The sequence below is a fragment of the Pleurodeles waltl genome, chromosome 9 (assembly GCF_031143425.1).
Source record: "Pleurodeles waltl isolate 20211129_DDA chromosome 9, aPleWal1.hap1.20221129, whole genome shotgun sequence".
In the NCBI taxonomy this organism is placed as follows: Eukaryota; Metazoa; Chordata; class Amphibia; order Caudata; family Salamandridae; genus Pleurodeles; species Pleurodeles waltl.
Genome location: NC_090448.1, coordinates 416,604,778 through 416,621,980, shown reverse-complemented (window position 1 = coordinate 416,621,980; position 17,203 = coordinate 416,604,778). Strand labels below are relative to the sequence as shown.

The 17,203-nt window shown below is 43.6% G+C and overlaps 1 protein-coding gene across 4 annotated transcripts in view; it reads left to right on the top strand.

Annotated features, from left to right (window-relative positions):
• The window catches only part of LTBP4 (latent transforming growth factor beta binding protein 4), a 922,370-nt gene that overhangs the window by 546,751 nt on the left and 358,416 nt on the right, over positions 1–17,203 (top strand). For all 4 annotated transcript variants that reach the window (XM_069207205.1, XM_069207206.1, XM_069207204.1 and 1 more), the window contains exon 7: positions 356–600. In XM_069207205.1, coding sequence (XP_069063306.1) covers positions 356–600 — 245 coding nt within the window. The remainder of the gene's footprint in view (positions 1–355; positions 601–17,203) is intronic.

The window sequence follows — 17,203 nt, the reverse complement described above, 5'->3', positions numbered from 1 at the left end:
TAGGGAGAGAGAAGGGAGTTTTGCCTAAGGGCAGCTTTGACTCGCCATAAAGTAGCGTAGAGGGTTAATGTGCCTGCTGCAAAGAACAGAACTATATGTTCTGTGCATAGCTGAGTGGATTAGTACAGCCAGCCTTTTCTAGCGCTTCAAAACCAAGTAATGCACGTGACAGAGGGGCTGTGGACAGATTACGGGCGCGTTTTCAGGGTGGTAAGAGTGAATCCGAGGAGGTGGTCACGGGGTCGAGGGCACCAAAAAAGACTGTCGCACAGGGCGCCACCAGCGATAAAGCCGGCCCTGTTTGCAAGTGTATATTTACTCAAAATGTATTTAACTTGTGTTACTTCTATTTCAGGAGCCGCCTCAATAGTCAAAGTCCATGTCCAGCATCCACCAGAGGCCTCCGTGAGGATTCACCAGGTGGAACGCGTGGCCGAACACGAGGAGCAATCCAGCCCCGGAAGAGAGATGTCACGAAATGCCCTGACCGCCAGCAGGAGAACACTCTACAGCGTCCAGGCCCAAAGCAGCCCCAACAACAATGGATACACAGAATCCTCTGGTTTCGGCTACTGCTTTCGTCAGCTGAACAATGGGCAGGTACATTCATTTCTCTCTGACCATACATGGACCCCTTTATCCGTTACCCCTCCGTCCCTTAGAGGCCTCTGTCATGTTTGCTTCCACAGAGCTCATCCCTGTCATTATTACTTTCGAAGAGAGATGCCGTCTCCCGCGAACTTGCTGTGCTCATCTGGTCCTTTTGTTAGAGTTTTTAACTTATGCATTAAGCACCATGTGACTAGGAGAGAGGCGCCATTATTCACACGGCGTGGACTGAATGAATGAATAAATCACGAATGGTGTGAGGAAAGTTGCCGTTGGTGGTCTGTGGGGTGACGTAGTGACGGTGGACCTAAGGTAGTGGGTTGGACTGCAATACCCCCTCAGCCTTGAAGGGGTTGAGGAGAGTGAGCATTAAGAAGACTTTTTAAATTTTCTGATTATATTATATCATTTTATGTGTGTCCAATAACTGACGTCAAATGTCAGGCATCATCTTCTGACATATTGCCGCTTATTCTTTTAACCTGGAAATTATGTGGTTTTCCTTTCTTTGACTGCAAATTGAGAGAATTGTGTAATGTGATCCTACTTACAATCTTGCTTCACGTAAAGGAGTGTGAAAGTAGAATGCATCATTGTGGGTAAATTGTTCTCTAAAACAGCAACATTAAAATCCTTGTAAATGAACTTTGCAGCAACCTCAAGGAAAGACAAATAAAGCAAATTGCTTTTTTTAATTTTGAAATGTGAGGGAGCCAAAGAGAGATCGAAACAAACCAAGACACCTATGCGATGCAGAAACGGTAAATATGAGTGAAAACCAGATTTTTACACATAGTTCTGTTTCTATTCATTATAAGTTCACCAGTAAAACTACATGCATGATGCAGTTATACTGAATCAATGACAAGGTAAAGCCACATCACAACCAGCAACAAACATTGACAAAACCAATAGGTCTGGCAGTGGCAAGCCAATGCGCTTTTTAGTTTTTTGTTAATTGCAAGTCTATCTCACAAAAATAAAAAAAAACACAAAAAAATTATAGCACCACTTACACAGAGCCACTATCTGTTTGCAACAAATAATTAAATATTGAAAAATATTTAGTGATGTGGCTATTTTACTAGTTTTATTTTTACCTAAAGAGCCTTTTAGTTGCACAATGCATCTTGCTATTATTATTTGAAAAGGAGAAAGATTGAATCAAAACTTAACCAACAATCAAATTGCTGGCAGCTACAATGTTACAATGTCACTTAAACACTTATAAAAGCAACTATAAAAAGATGGAAAATAAATAACCATCTAAATTGGCACCTATAGGTCAAGCAAAATAAATAATAACAAAGATTTACAGTTAGGTAAAAAAATAGTATAAAAAGAGTCACTTTGATCTGACATTGTCACTGAAGAGAAAGCAACTATTTTCGGGTGGATGTGAACAGTGTGCACAGTCTTTATGAAGTCATTCAAAGTTAAGGGAGCCAATGGGTGACATCTCCTTTTCAGTCATACTAAGTACACCTTCTTCCTCAAACACAAGCTGATCAAATACAGCAGCTAGTCCCCTCCCCGACCATAAAAGCCATTGAGTGCCAAGTCCTGCTCTTTCATGCAGTATGTGAAGATAAATCAAAAAGCAATCCTTAAAGTCTGTCCTAAATAATACCCCATCAAAATTATATTTATTGCTGTGCTTTTACAAACAAATTGGGAGAGTGGGCACTGCCGCTTACTGCAAAGGGGGTGGGGGACATTTGTGGGGAAGCAGTACACAGGGAGAGAGCGAGTAAACATAGACACTCATATGAAGTGCTGAATGAAAAAGAAAAAATAGGTCTCTGAATGTGTGCAGTGGAAGGATACAAGTCATTCAAACAAAAGGATTGTAAAAACGCTATTCTCAAGGGTAAGGACAAACACATGAAGAGGAAGGAACATCATTGAATAAACAAATGAGAGTAACTAAAAATCCAATCTGATACTTTGGCGAAAGGAATGGCGGCAAACCCCTACGGCTAAGCAGCCTTTACAGAGGTGGAGAGCTACCTGTATGGGAGGAAGTACAGGAGGGGTGGCGCTCCACACAAACTGACGATTTCAGAATAACTCAACTTCTACATTGAGCGGGATGTGGAGTAGTGAGGGACAAAGCAGCAAAGGAGAAAACTTTACTAAAGAAGCTGTTCGCAAAGAGTGTACTCCCAAAAGATATCACATTGGCAATGTCAGACACTGGCCTCAAACCGAAACATAGTTAGTGGATAGGAGAGTGACTTAGGCAGAGAGATACCTTAAGACCCATGAAGTAATATCTGGAGTAGAGCTGCTACATCTTTCATTTGCACAACACATAAAAAGAATGCCTATCAGCTCCTCACTAGGTGGTACCTCTCCCCGATGTGATTCCACGCAGTGTTCAGCAGCCCTGAGACTTGTTGGAAGAGCTGCTGTAAGAGTGGCACCTTTTTCACATGTGGTGGTCTTGCACATTCAAGCCTATTGGCCCACCTTCACTTATCACATTAGGGCAATGCTAGGAATTACTCTCCAACTACATCTCTTAAAGCTGCCACTAGGAGATGCTGAAGAGACCAGCCTCTACCTGTTGACTACCCATGAGGCAAATTTACTATCCACCTGCTGGTGGCAGCCTGAATGGCTGTCATACAATTTTGGAATCAGCAAATTTGAGGCCACCTGGCCCCTGTTTCTAATTTACATTAAATGTGATATACAATTGGCAACAAACCCTGGTCAAGTACTGGAACTAGTTCACTAAGTTGGTCTCCATATAATGGATTCTGACTCATGACCTCCGAGATGGACAGTTCTCCTTGGTAACTATCGTACACTTTACTCCGGCAATTTCTCTTTGTATGGTTGGAGGCCTAAAGTACAAATAAACTAATGGAAATATCAAGTAACGACATTTGTTGCACATTGTTATTGTATTATAGATAAAATCATAAAGTGATTAAAAACAATTCAATCTGAAATTGTTTGTATGCGAGACCAAAAATCATGCTCCATTAAAGAAGCAAATAGGGCTGTGTAAAATTTAAATTACGATGTTCTTATCTCGCATAATTTCGGTAATTTCATGTTACTGTTTTTGTCCCCAATCCAGCTATTAAACTATGTTGTGTAATTACATGACCGTCGCAGCAAACATTTAGATCGAGTGCACAGGAATAATACAAATTACCAGAATGGCACTTGTGTTTTTTTGTTCTGGTTTTTCAAGATAGATGTTAGGGTGCATTTCATGCTAAAGTATGGCACAAAATACTGGTTTTGTATTTCATATAATTATGCATTATTTTGTGTAGTTTTTCTGCAATTTTGCATCTTTTCACAAAAGTAAATCATACAAATTTCGCACACCCCTAAAAATATGTGCAAACGCACAGTGACATAGCAAGGGTGCTCCTGTCTCTGAGTGTGATGTGGAGTCTGAGTGCCCTGAGACCTGCTAACCAGACCTCAGTGCCAGTGTTCTAACCCCTTACAAAGCGTATGTCGAAGTGGCTATCCCCCAATTGGCAAGTACTGACTTATTTATTTGTCCCTAGTACATGGCACCCAGGGTACCAATGGCATGTAAGGCAGAGTGTCCACCCAGGGCCGCAACAGTGATCATGTGACAAAGCACAAAATGGCTCCCAGCCTACCACTGCAGACTGGAAGAGCAGTGGTCATACTGCAAGCTCGACTTTGCCATTACAACTAATAGCAAGGCCACCATGCTCCTTAACAATATATGTAATTCTCTTCTAAGGAAGCTCTATAGAGCCCTAAGGCAGGGAGCTGTATATTATTAAGTACGACATGTATGTTTACACGTGTCTTAGCAGCAATACTCATAATGTTGTTCTGCTGGGAAAAAGTTAGTAGCCAAGTTGGCTAATACAGGGTTACGGCTGATCTTGCAGCCTGGCTAAATTCTGAATGGGACTACCTAGCTGGGTACTGTAAGGTATCAAATTAATCATGGTATTAAACCTGATTTGATGCCCAAGCTGAATTTAAAGTCACTATCAAAGTAAAGCAGCTTTTAGAATTGTGCCACTCTGTGACCCCCTTTGTCCAGTGGCCTCACACAGTCACTGTCCACCAGACAAAATTCAACCCGCCTGGAGAGTCGTGTGATTGACTCCCAGGCTTCGGAATAATAGCAGCCTGCTGCAGGGTGAGGTGTCATCTCCCCTTTGCAGGAATCCACTCAGTGTTTTAGCCCAAAAGGTGAGCTTCGGAGGCGAAGCTGTTTTTGGTGGGCAAAGGCGATTATACTCTTGAGTGGCTGCCTTTTGTTTAGGTAGACTGGCTGGAGACAGAGGCACAGATGGGAGACAAGTGCCCAAACTGGTTTTCCTGTGGGCATGTAGCCCACATCTAGGGTAGGCTACTAAGCGCTTAGCAGCCAAGGAAGGGTGCAGACACTTGGAAGTGGGCAGAATAGTAAACTCTTGGAGTGTTAGGTGCCACACATTGCCAGGAAGTCATCATCAAGAGAGAGGGGACCTTTTAGCCCACTGACTAGCGACCGCGTTGTCTCCTCAGGGCACTTTCCCAGGATAATTATGGCACCCCTGACACCCCGAACATCAACTCATATCGGAACTGGAACAAGAACTGAAGAAGGACTGCCCTGCTGACCCCTGAACCACACAAAGTGAGGCTGCACCATCTGCTGGACTGCACCTGCTGCACCTTGGACTAATGAAGAGAGGACTGTGCCTCTGGCTCCTGGCCCGCGGAAATGTCATGTACCACACTAAGGTTTAGTTGGCTGACCCCCTGGAACCAGCTTCAGGGACAAAAAGAGCTAAAGTCGTCCAAACTGACCAATCAGTAGCCACTTCTGAAGACTCCCCACTGACTGCTGCTGGGCACCCCAACAGACTAATCCTTGATGGCTAAAAGTTACACTCAAGTCAGAAGGACCCAAGGGTGTTGTCAGAGTCCAAATTGGTCACCCCAGAGGGACACTACTTTTATCAAAGGATTTTGCTGTGACTGCTGTATGCAGCAGCTGACATTCTACTTTCTCAAAGAGGACTTTGTGGGACCCCAACCTCTGTGGTCAAAGTAACATCACATGACGCTTTAACCAAGTAACCACCACAAAGGTACCTTAATCGACTGCACAGCATTCAATGCAACTTTGTGAATCTTTTAATTCTGCATCCCCAGCATCAAGAACACTCCACTTAAGTCTATAGCGGTCATTTCCTATGGGCTGGTACTGACCTAGACTCTAGTGACCAAGTAACTGTTACTGGCACTCTGATCTTTCATTGTGTCAGATTTGGTCATCCAGGCTGGGCCAGAGTATCAGAACCAACTATTTCAAATGTTTAAAGCTTGCAAACTCTAAATTGACCAATGATTGTCAGAGGTTGAGTACCAATTTATAAAAATATAATCTACTTTTTTAAACTGGTATTTTGTGTTGCATGGCGTTCTTATTTCATTGTTTGATTCTGTTGAATGTTTTACACATAGTACCTTTGTGCAAGCCTTGCTGCTCAAAAGCATAGTTACCCAGGGTTGAGCTTAAAGATGCTCAAACAAGCCTGACTGGACTTAAGACAGTTTTTGTATGAGTATTCCGCAGTAAAGGATGTACAGCCATACCATATAATACGTCCAACTCCTCACAGTGTGTAAAGAGTTCCTATTGTGAGTAGTAAAAGGCAGCATTGTTGTGATACAGTAGGCCCCTCACATTCCAGAGTCCCTAAACTACTGCCGCAGCACTTACAGCTAACCCCGAAAAAGCATGCAATAAATGTGCACTGTGCTTTATTTTCACCCAAGGGAACAATTTAATGGTGAGAGATTAATATTAGCAGAAGAGTTTAACCTCACAATTTGTCAGAATTACAGAGGAAACATGCTATTGTTGATTCACAGGATCAGTATGGTGAGATTTTGGTTTGTAAATATGATTTGCTTTTTCCTTGTGAGTAAACATGCTAAGTAGGGCTTATTCATGGGATTCTTGGATTGGTTCACCCGCTAACAGTGGGGAACATATATAAAGCAGAAGTTTGAGATTTTGAGCTGATTACAAACCTTTCACTGTTAGTTCCCATCATAATTTAAGGATCCGGTGTACAAGAGGTTTCCCTAATGGCTAAACCATAGGTTTTGCGAATGCAAAAACCCAGATCAGAATGTACGAAAGTGAAACTATGAGTCACAAATGTCCACATTGTGGTTCCCTGTGAAACATTTGGAAAATAGGGTATTAAAGGTCTGTTTTTTTAGAGGAAATACACCAATTGTTTACAAGTGCTACTCTCACAAACCACCAAAGGAGTAGGTAGTTGCTCGGTGGAATATTTAAATGTGTGGCAGATTCCACTGAATAAATGGCAGCTGTGAGCTTTATCGGAAGTAGCTAAAAACCGATAACCATTTTTTCAAAGTGAAAATCATTTTGCAACAGAATACGTTTTGAAATAATTTTGGGTTATTATGGTAATGGAAATATAAGCAAAATTGACAGCTCTTTAAAAGGCATAGTATGATTTCTCATGCTAAATACTTTAATGGACTATGTTAAATAAGCCATTAAAACAATAATCAAAATGGCATTAATAAGAATAAGAATTGTAAAACAATAGTAAAGACCATGTTTAATAAATATATTAAAATAGCCTAAGGATAGTGTACATTGTGGGATGGAGTTGAAAAATACTAGTTTGAGGGGCTGTGGTGTGGGTTTGTGGAAGGTGGGGGCTGTAAAAGGGGGCTCCGTATGATGTTTTCAGGACCTGAGGAGATCTAATCAGAGCCAGGGAGTGTCCTTTTCACAAGAAATGGTTCCAAGAACTATGAATTTTTTTTTTTTTTTGAAGTTGTGGTCTTTTATGTTTAAGATTAAAACATATTCAAAATTAATTGAGGTAATGGTTTCCTTATTTTGTTGATGTGGTAATGGTTTTCCATATTTTAGCATTCTTCACTTTCACAAAGCTCCAGGTTGTTTCTAAGGGGGAAACATTATATTTCCTTCAATATTCTGCTCTTGAATGCTGCACATTGACTCAGTGTACTGCAAATGTATTTACGGAATACCTAATTATTTTTGGACCCATGGCTTTTTTTTCTTTTTTTTTTGAGAAATTGTGTAGTCTTCACAGCAGGTGCATTCGTCCACTGAACTACTCAAATATCAATTGGCAGTTGCTGGTTATGAGGCTGTGCATTCACAGACAGAGGTCAAATGTCAGGCTCTGTCTTTGGAGGGAGCTTGGTGTTTACTTTTCTTTTCTTACTTCAAAGTGGGAGGATTTATGTGACAGTCTTTCTGGCTACTGGGGTTGTGAAAGAAAAGGCTTTTTTTCCCAGCAAACAACAAAATGCAAATGTATGTAAATGAAATGTGAAGATATGCTAGAATATATCCAAATTAGGAAAACACAAAAGAAGCATATTTTTGTAATTCTAAAGAGTGGTAGGCACAAATATTTTAATATGATCAAAACAAATGAGTATACTAGGTGTTGCGATTTCCACACATTATCATTTGTGTGCTGAATAATTTTATCAATAAAACTGTATGTCTGTATGGTCAATTCAATGGAAAATGTGTTGTTTGTAATGGCAGTGCGCTACCACACCATGCATACTCCCCACTATGCCACTCCACTCTGCACCACTCCACTCTACAACACTCTATTTCACTCTATGCCACACCACACCCCCACTCGACCCTGCTCCATGCCACTCTACTCCACTCTATGCCACACCACTCCACTCTACACTACACTCCACTTGATACCACTTCACTCTATAGCAGTTTTCTCCACTCTGTGCTACGTCACTGCACGCTACTCAACTCCACCCACTCCAATCTACGCCACTCCACTCTAGAATACTTTATTCCACTCGAGTCTATTCTACGCTACTCCACTCTACACCACTCTACTCCACACCCCTCCACTCTGTGCAACTCCACTCTACTCTTCTCTATGTCACTCTACTCCACCCCATGCTGCTCCACTCTACAACACTCTACTCCACTCTTTGCCACTCCACTTTAAACACTCTACTCCATTCCATTAGCATTGTATGACATTCTATGCCACTCCATGCCACTTTACTCCACTCTACTCTATAACACACTACTTCACTCTACTCCACTCAACTCCATGTCACTTCACTCTACAGCACTCTATGCCACTCCTATATATCACTCTCCACTCTCCACTCTACTTCACTCTACACCACTCCACTCATTCTCCACACATTCTATGCCACTGCACTCTATGACACTACTCCACCCTATTGCCACTCCAGTCTACTCCATTCTATGCTATGATTCTCGACTCTACCACTCTACGAGACTCCTCTCCACTATATGCCACAGCACTCTACTTCACTCTACGACACTCCACAACACTCTACAACACTCGATGCCACTCTTCTTTTCTACTCTCTAATACACTCTATGCCACTCCTCTCTGCACCACTATACTCTACTCTATGCCCATCCACTCTAAGCCCTTCCACTCTACTACAGTCTATAACATTCTACTTCATCCATGACTCTCCACAACACTCTATGTCACTTCACTCTAAGCCACTCCACTCTACACCATTCCACGCCACTCCACTTCGCACTACGTCACACCACATCAATCTACACCACTCCATAACACTCTACACTAATCCACAGCACACTACCCTTCTCCATTCTACTCCACTCCAGTGTAGGACACTCCACTCCACACCACTCTCCTGTGCACCACTAAATGTTAGCCATGGTGAACAGTTGCCACGCTGGTGTACAAAATGATTAAAACACATTTGCAAAGCCAAAAGCTTTTGCATAGGTGAGGCCTATTGATTTTGCTGATGCTTGTTTTAGATGGTCAGTGCCCTTGCCATAAGTAACGTGTTTTAGGATGCACTATGTACCAAGTCCTGTTCACAAACCAGTACCAGCTAACTGCAGACCATTGGTTTGCCAAAAGAGTTCAGACATGTGCTCCACATGAACATTTGTGAGAGACATTTCTAAACAGGAATATTTGGCAGATACGGTGGGAAAGATGGATAATTTAGAACAGCGGTTCTGACCCGAGGGCCTGAGAAACAGCGCATCCTTTGCAGTGTCCATCACAATCCTCATAACTTCACCAAAGGACGTGTAAAGCACAATGCAATCCCCTCTCCACACATGGGGAATAACAGAGTTTCTACCAGATCTGGCAAGTGGTGAATTATTCTGAACTCGCTCCCCCTATTTTTAAGAACCAGGCCCAGCAATGTTAAAAGGGCAGGTCATCACACATGCCTGGGAGTAGCTATTAGTACACCAGACACCAGTGGCTCTAGGGCCCAGAGGTGTCAGGGCTTCAATTTACATCAATTATGACAGTCGTTTTATGAAGAATCTATGGGAGGCGGAGGTGGGCATGGTGCCACTTGCTTGCGTTAGGGCACATCACACACTTGCTTCTCCACTGTAAACAGGCTTGCCACCCTACCCAACCTGTTTTTCAGTTTTCTGCCTCAACTCAGGCCAGCACCCAGTTGATTTCCAGAGGTTTGCAGTGTGAAGTTCCAAAGGTCCGTTTTAAGGAATTCTCAAGCCCTAAAACATCAATGCTTAATTTGTAAAAAAAAATAATAATAATTGCACAGGGTCGTAGTTTTTCTTAGTACCCTGCAGCTCTTGCTCCCAAATGTAGGTGCAAGCAAATAGAAAGTCTACCTAGTCTTGATCCCACCCCATGGCATTTCTTGTCTCCTTATCTCACTCTTGGTTCTTTTTAATCCCTGCCTTGTCGTAGTTTCCATTATTTCTCTTCCCCCCTCTTTCTGCCGTTTCTGCCTTTCTCTCCTGATAAGCTCCTTATTCCTCTCCCTGTCATTGAAATCACTGCAGGCCATATGCTGCCTGCCAACTTAAATGGGTGTCAGAAGGGAGGCCTTCGAGGAAAGAGCACACTCCCCCTCCCACTATCCTATTGCCTTTTGTCCTGAAAAACCATGTCTGACCCTCTTTGTTTGCGTCATTGTGTTCCCGCTATCTTTTTAAGTTGAGCATAGCAGTGTGCAAGCGCTACTTGTACAACATTTTGGTATGTATCTGGGCTTTTAACCACACCCACCTCACCCCCATCACTATCACTCGTTCATGGGCTTGCCCTTCAGGAATCCTTTATTTTTGTTGATAAATGCTTTTTCGTTTATCCCTCCTTGGGGCAGTCTAGTTACCGCCTTGGACATTGCCCCTATTACATGGCTAATTGCACTTTTGCCGATACGTTTGACTGCCAGCGAACTTCTTTTTCCTTTTGTGTGCTCCTTCACGCTGATGACGTGACACTTTGAATCGGCTCGCTTATGCGAAACTGTTACTTTTCATTTTCAATTTATGTGGCAAGAAAAGTCTGGTTAGGAGTTTACAATGCTAATAGCTCTAACTCGAGCAAATGCAAGACCCATTGCATGGCAAATGCTTGTTCTCTCTAGGATTTAGTACCAGAGGTATTTTCTAATAAGATTGTGAATTGAAATACCAAAGAGTAGGGACACTTACCTCACATAGAATCTGGGAGTTTGACTCTGCTGCTATACCAAGACTGGCCTTGCACTAAGTTAAAATTTCCAGCACCACGTTTTCCTTTTTGGCATGCCGGTAAAGATGGACCATTTGGAGGGCTGGATTTAAAGGATCACAGTTTAGAGATTAATTTCTGGATGGAAAGATTTGAGAGGTTTGCACCCAAAGAGGGACATGGAAAATTTGAGGAAAAGTATGTAAATTACATGTAATTTCATAAATGGCATATCTGCCGGTTAGTGCTTTATTTGAGAGCAAATTGTGTTTCTGTGTCAATTTTTGACATGAGGACGCATTTCGCGTTAACAAAAATAGCACGAAAAACACTCTAGGGAAGGCAACAGCAGCTTGCGTCATTCCCGTGTGCCTGCAAAAAAATTCTGCAGTGAACTGCACAAAATTGCTTGACGTATCACAATGTTGTAATTTCAGGTGTTTTGCACAGCAAGCATAACGCAAAATTCCAGAAACGGTGTGAATTACACTGCAATAATTAACTTTTCACCTGACCATATTGAGGTGTTTGAACATCTGAAGGGGTAGCTTGGATGTTTGCATCTAAAGAAGGCCATTTTGAAGCATTGTACCTAAAACCAGAGAGAAGGGAGGTTTGTATCAAACACGAACGTTAGGCATTAACGCCTTGAAACATTTGGAGGTATCTCACCAGAACATTGGCTACTAAATACTGTGGGACCAAAATATCGAGGCCTAAATATCGAGGACCAAAATATTGTGAAGGTAATTATATATCGGTTAATATATGTTTGGCATTTATAATTTCACATATATGTACCTTGATGACACATAAGTAGTCAAGGTAGATATATGTGGAGTAAAGAATAGTACATTTATACTAATCTAAATGTACCTACCTTTCTCAATATTTTGGTACTCGATATTTAGGCCTCTATACTTTGACCCCACATTTTAGCATTATTCTGACATACAACCCATTTGGGAACTGTACCCCTAAATTTGAAACAGTAATAGCTTAGCACCTTCTAAAAAACACAGCCTGTTACAGGCATTCATCTTAGGAAGGATATTGAAACGCTGTAGTAGCTGCTGGATTTGTGTTTTTTAAATTTAACTTTGTATGTCTAAAATCCTAGCACACAGCAGAGTGATGCTTGCTGTAAGCCTGGAATATCCCCTGTGGAGAGGCAGAATTATTTATTGATTCTCTTCTGGAAGGACACTGACAGCTTGAAAAACAGACGTGTGCCAATATTTTGTTTTCACAGCAATACTGTTTTCATTCAATTTTTCTTCCGTTGATTCGTTTACCATGCCTCCAAGCAGGTGGTCTCCATGCATTCCCCCGGAGGCTGCAATACCATACATGCCGGGCGCCGTGACAGAGGATAGGACTTTGTAATAAATGGTCTCTTGCACAACAAGGGGCTGCGGGAGATCACGATGAAGGTCTTGAGGGATCCGGATGGCTATCATTATGAGCAGTGGTAAAACTGTACTTTTTAGTTCAACTTCTATGGCCCTGGAAAAGCCGCAGGTTGTGACATTGGTTTCAGAGGGAAAGAAAGTAAAAAGGCTGTTAGGGCCTCACTTTATGTCCTTTTATGTAGTTTGTACCTAAATGGGGATTACAATTGATTAATACCACACTTTCCCTGTCACAAATTTTACCAGAAAAATCTGGCAGAATTATAGTTGAAAATGTAGATTTTCCACAGCCAGGTGGGCAGAAAATCTGGACTTTAATAAAAACAGGGATGCTAATTTTATGCATGTTTCTTTATTGCTACTACTCACAGTGACACCTAAAAAAGAATATCAAAACATAGAACGCTAGAATCTTCAACACCATAAACCCGGAGAACCCTCAATCCTCAGCCTTCTTTTGCAGCTTCTTCAACAAAATATTATCAAATGCATAAAGTCTCTAGCAGTTGAAACCAAAAGAGGATATAACTGCTAATTTCTTGAGCAATCCAACGAAGACTGCCACAACTTTTCTTGAAAAAACCCTTCTGTTCATCCTTAAACCTAACCTCGTGCTGTATGGCAAACAGAAAAAAATATTAAAGAATGGTGAGTTAAAGGGAGGTATAATCGTGTCTTTAATAAAATAAAGATTTTATGCCTACCTGGCTGTGGAAAATCTACATTTTATGGCAAGACCCAGAGGCTAAGATTGTGCAAGTTTAAAGCTTGTCCAATAACCGATTTGCCACATTTTCCACAGGTCTAAAATAAAATCTCTGTAATGTCACATCATTTGACCAATCATCACAACGAAGAATATTGTGTAAAGATTCACCTACAGGGAAGTTTTAGAAGTAGCTGCTCCTCTCACAGAGTGTGCCCCAGACATGCTTATATCCACACCTGCTCTATTCATGATCTCTTTCACCCATCTTACAAGAGTTGGAGATGATACTTCCTTAAAGGGTTTCTTAAATGAAATACGTAACTGATTCACTCCACTCAGTCTCCCAAGAGCCGTTCTCCTTTCATACTCCTTGACACACGTAACCACACACAATATCTCTTTCTCCTCAAAACATGGATAAAATATTGAAAAATAATTTGTTTTTGTCCTTCTTGAAAGATAGAAACATATACCTTCTGGTGAGTACATACTACTTGTTACATCCAGAGCTCTCACATCTGAGAACCTTCTAAATGAAAACAAGCATAATAAAATTGTCAACTTCATGGTTAAATCTCTCAAAGACAACCATTCATTAGAACCCCAACTAATAAAAAAAATCAAAACCTTAGATACATCCCGTACAGAATTATATCTAGACACTGGTGGCTTGGCTAATCTTATATTCCTCATCAACCTGCGTACCACTATGTCTTGACACACAGCTCACCAATTGACGTCCAGCAGCAATAGCTGATCTGTAAAAATCATTATCATTAACATTTATAAAGCGCGCTACTCACCCGTGCGGGTCTCAAGGCGCTAGGGGAAAGGGGGGGTTACTGCTGCTCGAAAAGCCAGGTTTTTAGGAGTCTCCGGAATGCGGAGTGGTCCTGGGTGGTCCTGAGGCCGGTGGGGAGGGAGTTCCAGGTCTTGGCTGCCAGGAAGGAGAAAGACCTCCCACCCGCCGTGGAGCGGCGGATGCGAGGGACGGCAGCGAGCGCGAGGCCAGAGGAACGGAGGAGGCGGGTGGGGACGTAGAAGCTGAGGCGTCGGTTGAGGTATTCCGGTCCCTTGTTGTGGAGGGCTTTGTGTGCGTGGGTGAGAAGTCGAAATATGATCCTTTTGCTGACTGGGAGCCAATGCAGGTGTCTCAGGTGTGCGGAGATGTGGCTGTTGCGGGGTACGTCGAGGATGAGGCGGACCGAGGCGTTTTGAATGCGTTGCAGGCGATTTTGGAGTTTGGTGGTGGTCCCAGCGTAGAGGGTGTTGCCGTAGTGCAGGCGGCTCGTGACGAGGGCGTGGGTCACGGTTTTTCTAGTGTCGGAGGGGATCCAGCGGAAGATCTTGCGGAGCATGCGGAGGGTGAGGAAGGAGGCGGAGGACACGGCGTTGACTTGCTTGGTCATGGTGAGAAGGGGGTCCAAGATGAAGCCGAGTTTGCGGGCGTGGTCTGTGGGGGTCGGTGCGGTGCCAAGGGCCGTGGGCCACCAGGAGTCGTCCCAGGCAGACGGGGTGTTGCCGAGGATGAGGACTTCAGTTTTGTCAGAGTTCAGCTTTAGGCGGCTGAGCCTCATCCAATCTGCGACGTCCTTCATACCCTCTTGTAGGTTGGTCTTGGCGTTGGCGGGGTCCTTGGTGAGGGAGAGTATAAGTTGGGTATCGTCGGCGTAGGAGGTGATGATAATGTCGTGCTTGCGTACGATGTTGGCGAGGGGGCTCATGTAGACATTGAAGAGTGTCGGGCTGAGCAATGAGCCTTGAGGTACGCCGCAGATGATCTCGGTGGGGTCTGAGCGAAACGGTGGGAGGTAAACTCTTTGGGAACAGTTTGAGAGGAAGGAGGCGATCCAGTCCAGGGCCTGGCCTTGGATCCCGGTGGAGCGGAGGCGGGTGATTAGGGTGCGGTGACAGACGGTGTCGAAGGCCACCGAGAGGTCGAGGAGGATGAGGGCGACTGTTTCACCATTGTCCATCAGGGTTCTGATGTCGTCTGTGAAAGAGATGAGGGCGGTTTCCGTGCTGTGGTTGGTTCGGAATCCGGTTTGTGAAGGGTCGAGCAGGTTGTTATTTTCCAGGAAGGTGGTCAGCTGTTTGTTGACGGTCTTCTCTATTACCTTGGCTGGGAAAGGCAGGAGAGAGATGGGGCGGAAGTTTTTCAGATCGCTCGGGTCAGCCGTGGGTTTCTTTGGGAGGGCGTTGACTTCGCCGTGTTTCCAGCATTCGGGGAAGGGTGCAGAAGAAAAAGAAGAGTTGATGACGGCCTGGAGGTGCGGGGCGATGATGTCGTCGGCTTTATTAAAGATGAAGTGAGGGCAGGGGTCCGAGGGGGCGCCGGAGTGGATAGAGTTCATGATGGATTTGGTTTCTTCAGTGTTGATGTGTGTCCAGTTGTTGAGAGTGAAGGCCGGGGGTGCGGGTTCGGTGATGTTAGGTTGGGCCTGGTGTCCGAAGCTGTCGTGGAGGTTGCTGATCTTGCGGTGGAAGAAGGTGGCGAGGGATTCGCACAAATCCTGTGAGGGTGTGACGGCGTTTGCGTTGGCGTTGGGGTTGGAGAACTCCTTGACGATGCTGAAAAGTTCTCTGCTGTTGTGGCTGTTTTTGTCCAGTCTGTCGGTGAAAAAGTTCCTTTTGGCAGCGCAGATCAGGTGGTGGTGTTCGCGGGTAGCGTTCTTGAGGGCGGTCATGTTGTCAGCGGTGTGGTCCTTGCGCCAGGCATTCTCGAGGGTGCGACAAGTTTTCTTTGATTCTTTGAGGGTGTCAGAGAACCAGAGAGGTTTTTTGGTGTTGGTCTGTCGATGCGTGCGTTTGAGGGGAGCAAGGTTGTCTGCGCAGTTGGAGATCCAGTTTGTGAGGCTGGGGGCTGCGTCGTTGGGGTCGGTGGTGAGGGTGGGTTGGTTGGCGGCGAGTGCGGAGAGGACTGTCTATAAGCCAATCCAGCCTTAAACTTTTCCATCAGAAAATTTATCACCTCCACTCAAGATACTGAAACGGGATCACAACCTTTCTCTATGCACTAGCAAACCCATTTCTGCCATGCCAATCTATAAATCTTTCTTGTATCTGGAGCCCTGGATTCTTTAATAAGATTTGAAGCCTGTTCTGAAAGACCTGGCACTTCCCATATTCTCCTGAAATTCTCCTTGCACTAGCTTCAACTGTCCTGATGTTATTAACTTGTGAACTTCCCCTATTGGACCCACTAATTGTTCTGGAAACCAGGGTAACCGATTTGGAAAATCCACTGACAGTTCAAGAAGAATAGGATACAACACCTGAGCTCTCCAAAGTGGAGTTAATCACACAATTGTCTCCTTCCACCTCCGGACTAATAATGTCATGCGAGCAATCATTGAAAATGGTGGAAACGTATATGGTGTGAGACCCCTCTAATCCTGCTTAAAGCCATCTATCCCTGCTGATTCCTGATCCGGACGTCAATTGAAAAACTTGCTCACCTGAACATTTATCCTGTTGACGAAGAGATCCACCCCAAAGGGTCCCCAAACCTTTTGAACCAGTAAGAAAACCTGTTTGCCTCGTTGGAATCCCTGAAATTCAGAGAATACCAGTCTGCTTTCACATTCCTTACCCCCGGTATATGTTCTGCCTGAACTAAAAGACCTCTCTTCAGACAATATCCCCAAAATATCTTTGCTACCTCTGTTCTGAAAGACAAAAACACGATCTTGAAACACTCTCTTAATATCTCTCTGAGATATCTGGATAGAAGAATAAGCCCCTACAAACTTTGACATGGTCTTCACAAATTCATCCCCAAAAAGCAATCCATTCCATCTTTAGACTACTTAACAAGGACCACTTCATCTCTCCCTGAGTCCCCAGACTCAAACTGAGAAGAACAGCTTAATTCAACCTTGGCACTACCCGAGGATTCATCACAATGGACCAACTTATGTTTACGGCCC